Source organism: Phytophthora parasitica (genome assembly GCF_000247585.1).
Source record: "Phytophthora parasitica INRA-310 unplaced genomic scaffold supercont2.94, whole genome shotgun sequence".
In the NCBI taxonomy this organism is placed as follows: domain Eukaryota; phylum Oomycota; class Peronosporomycetes; order Peronosporales; family Peronosporaceae; genus Phytophthora; species Phytophthora nicotianae.
Window position 1 is genome coordinate 165,553 of NW_008649080.1, and position 1,863 is coordinate 167,415.

The 1,863-nt window shown below is 57.8% G+C and overlaps 3 protein-coding genes across 3 annotated transcripts; 2 read left to right on the plus strand and 1 right to left on the minus strand.

Annotated features, from left to right (window-relative positions):
- Positions 1-460: 460 nt before the first annotated feature.
- Positions 461-865, plus strand: PPTG_18579 (hypothetical protein; the record flags this gene model as incomplete). Its single annotated transcript, XM_008917138.1, has 1 exon — positions 461-865. The coding sequence occupies one exon, from the start codon at positions 461-463 to the stop codon at positions 863-865; it is 405 nt and encodes a 134-aa protein (XP_008915386.1).
- A 47-nt stretch (positions 866-912) lies between these two features.
- Positions 913-1,390, plus strand: PPTG_18580 (hypothetical protein; the record flags this gene model as incomplete). The annotated part of the gene is made up of 2 exons (XM_008917139.1): positions 913-936; positions 998-1,390. 2 exons carry the CDS (start codon positions 913-915, stop codon positions 1,388-1,390), a joined length of 417 nt encoding a protein of 138 aa, XP_008915387.1.
- A 61-nt stretch (positions 1,391-1,451) lies between these two features.
- On the minus strand, positions 1,452-1,643 carry PPTG_24435 (hypothetical protein; the record flags this gene model as incomplete). The annotated part of the gene is made up of 1 exon (XM_008917152.1): positions 1,452-1,643. One exon carries the CDS (start codon positions 1,641-1,643, stop codon positions 1,452-1,454), a length of 192 nt encoding a protein of 63 aa, XP_008915400.1.
- Between the last annotated feature and the right edge of the window lie 220 nt (positions 1,644-1,863).

The following is a 1,863-nucleotide window of genomic DNA, read 5'->3' on the forward strand; positions in this document are numbered from 1 at the left end:
AGTATTGCTAAGAAAGTAACAAATGTAAAATTAATCGTAATCAAAAGTAATATTTTCAAAAGTAACGTTACTTTTGCAGCCGTCGATCAATTTTCAATTGACAAATCTCAGCCCCGATCAACTCGGACGCGGTGTCCGAGTTCCTGCTTCGTCGACAAGCCATCACACGATTCGTACGTGATGCCCTACGGAAAGCGGTCGACAAGCAGAAGGAGTACGCTGACAAATGTCGGAAGAACACATCGCGCTTCCAACGAGGCGATCGAGTCTTGCTGTCCAAGGATGGCATTCAATCAGCTGCTGTGACGAACTTGTGTGCTAATAAGTTAGCCCCTCGCTATAACGGACCATTTAAAGTGACGCAAGTGATTGGAGATGCTTACACGCTGGATATACCTAAGGCAATGCGCTTGCACCCGACGTTCTACGTCGCGCGTCTTAAGCGTACTACCCCGCTACGATGCAGTCCGACGCTCACCCTCGCCAGGTGCTGGCGAGTAATCCAAGCTCCCAGCATGACGACGCTGACGCCGAGAAGGCAAGAGGCCTCCCTCCTCGCGAGATGGCTCCGCTGCCCGAGGCCCGCCGCAGACCAGTGTCTCCAAATGGCGCAGGCGACTCATCATCGCCCGACGCCCCTGTTCCGACTGTGAGGCGAGCCTCTCAGCCGCGTATGCGCGCCGATCAGCAGCTTCCGCAAGCTGTTGAGCCTGCAGTGCGTCGTCTCTCGTCTGATCGGCCTCCTGACGCATCAGGCGATACTGGTCGATCGTCAAACGCTCCGCTGCGCGCTCTCATCGGCTCCACGAGAATAAGCCAAATCACGAAGCCCGCTATCGACGAGACCCGCCGCTGCACTAGTTGATGCGGCGGGAAACGAACGCTGGATCGTGGAGAGACTTGTCGACCACGATGTGCGTCGTGGTCGTGCCCGTCGTAGCGAAAATATTATCATGTCCGCTGGCTTGGCCACTCTCCCACTGATGACACGTGGGAGCCACGTAGTCACCTGCTTGAAGATGTTCCCGACGTGGTGAACGACTACGAGGCCTCGCTCGTGGCGGCGAGCGTGACTGCTGTCGCTGTGAACGACTACGACCCCGAGAGCGACTTTGGCTGCGCGGACGCCAACGTCGACGCGATCCCCTGCGGTGAAGTGTGTTGCGTATCTCCGCCTGCTCCAGCGGCGACCGCGATCGGTCGTAGCGACCGATTGCCTGCCGCTCTATCTCGCTCAGTGACCAGAGCTCCAGTTGAAGCTCCCATTCAGTGCGAGTCGGTCGATCCCGAGTCTCAGAGCAGTTCGCACAGCCTTCCACAAGGTGCACGTAGCAGATTCGCTACTCGTGCTGTGCCAGCTGACACACGCGCTCCCTCAACTCGCCAATAGTGTGGTTGCTCCTATTGCCCTCGTGGTCTTCGAGCCAGGACGTGAAGGACAAACCTTCGCGTCACGCGGCGTTCCAGCGTCGGATGAAAGAGCACCACGAGCGCTGTAGGGCATCGTGTGTGTACGCGAAGTTGGTCGCCTTCCCACGGATCGCGTGGTAGCGAGTGAAGAAGCCCTTCATCGCGTCCAGCGTCTCTGGTTTCTCGGCGCCGCCCAAGCTGTAGAGCTCCCAAGGCTTGAGGTCCCCCTCCATCACGAAGTACGCTGGAGGGTCCGTCGAGTTTGCACTGGAGTTTGTGGTCTGCGTCGTCGCTTGTGTTGTCGTCGCGCGACTGGTTCCTGTCGCACGCGTCGGAGCGCTTCACGCCGTTGTCAAGATTATTCTGCGTTTGCACTAACGAGACTGTTAGTGCTACTTCGAGAGGGGGGTGATGGTCGCGCGACTGGTTCCTGTCACGCGCGTCGGAGTGCTT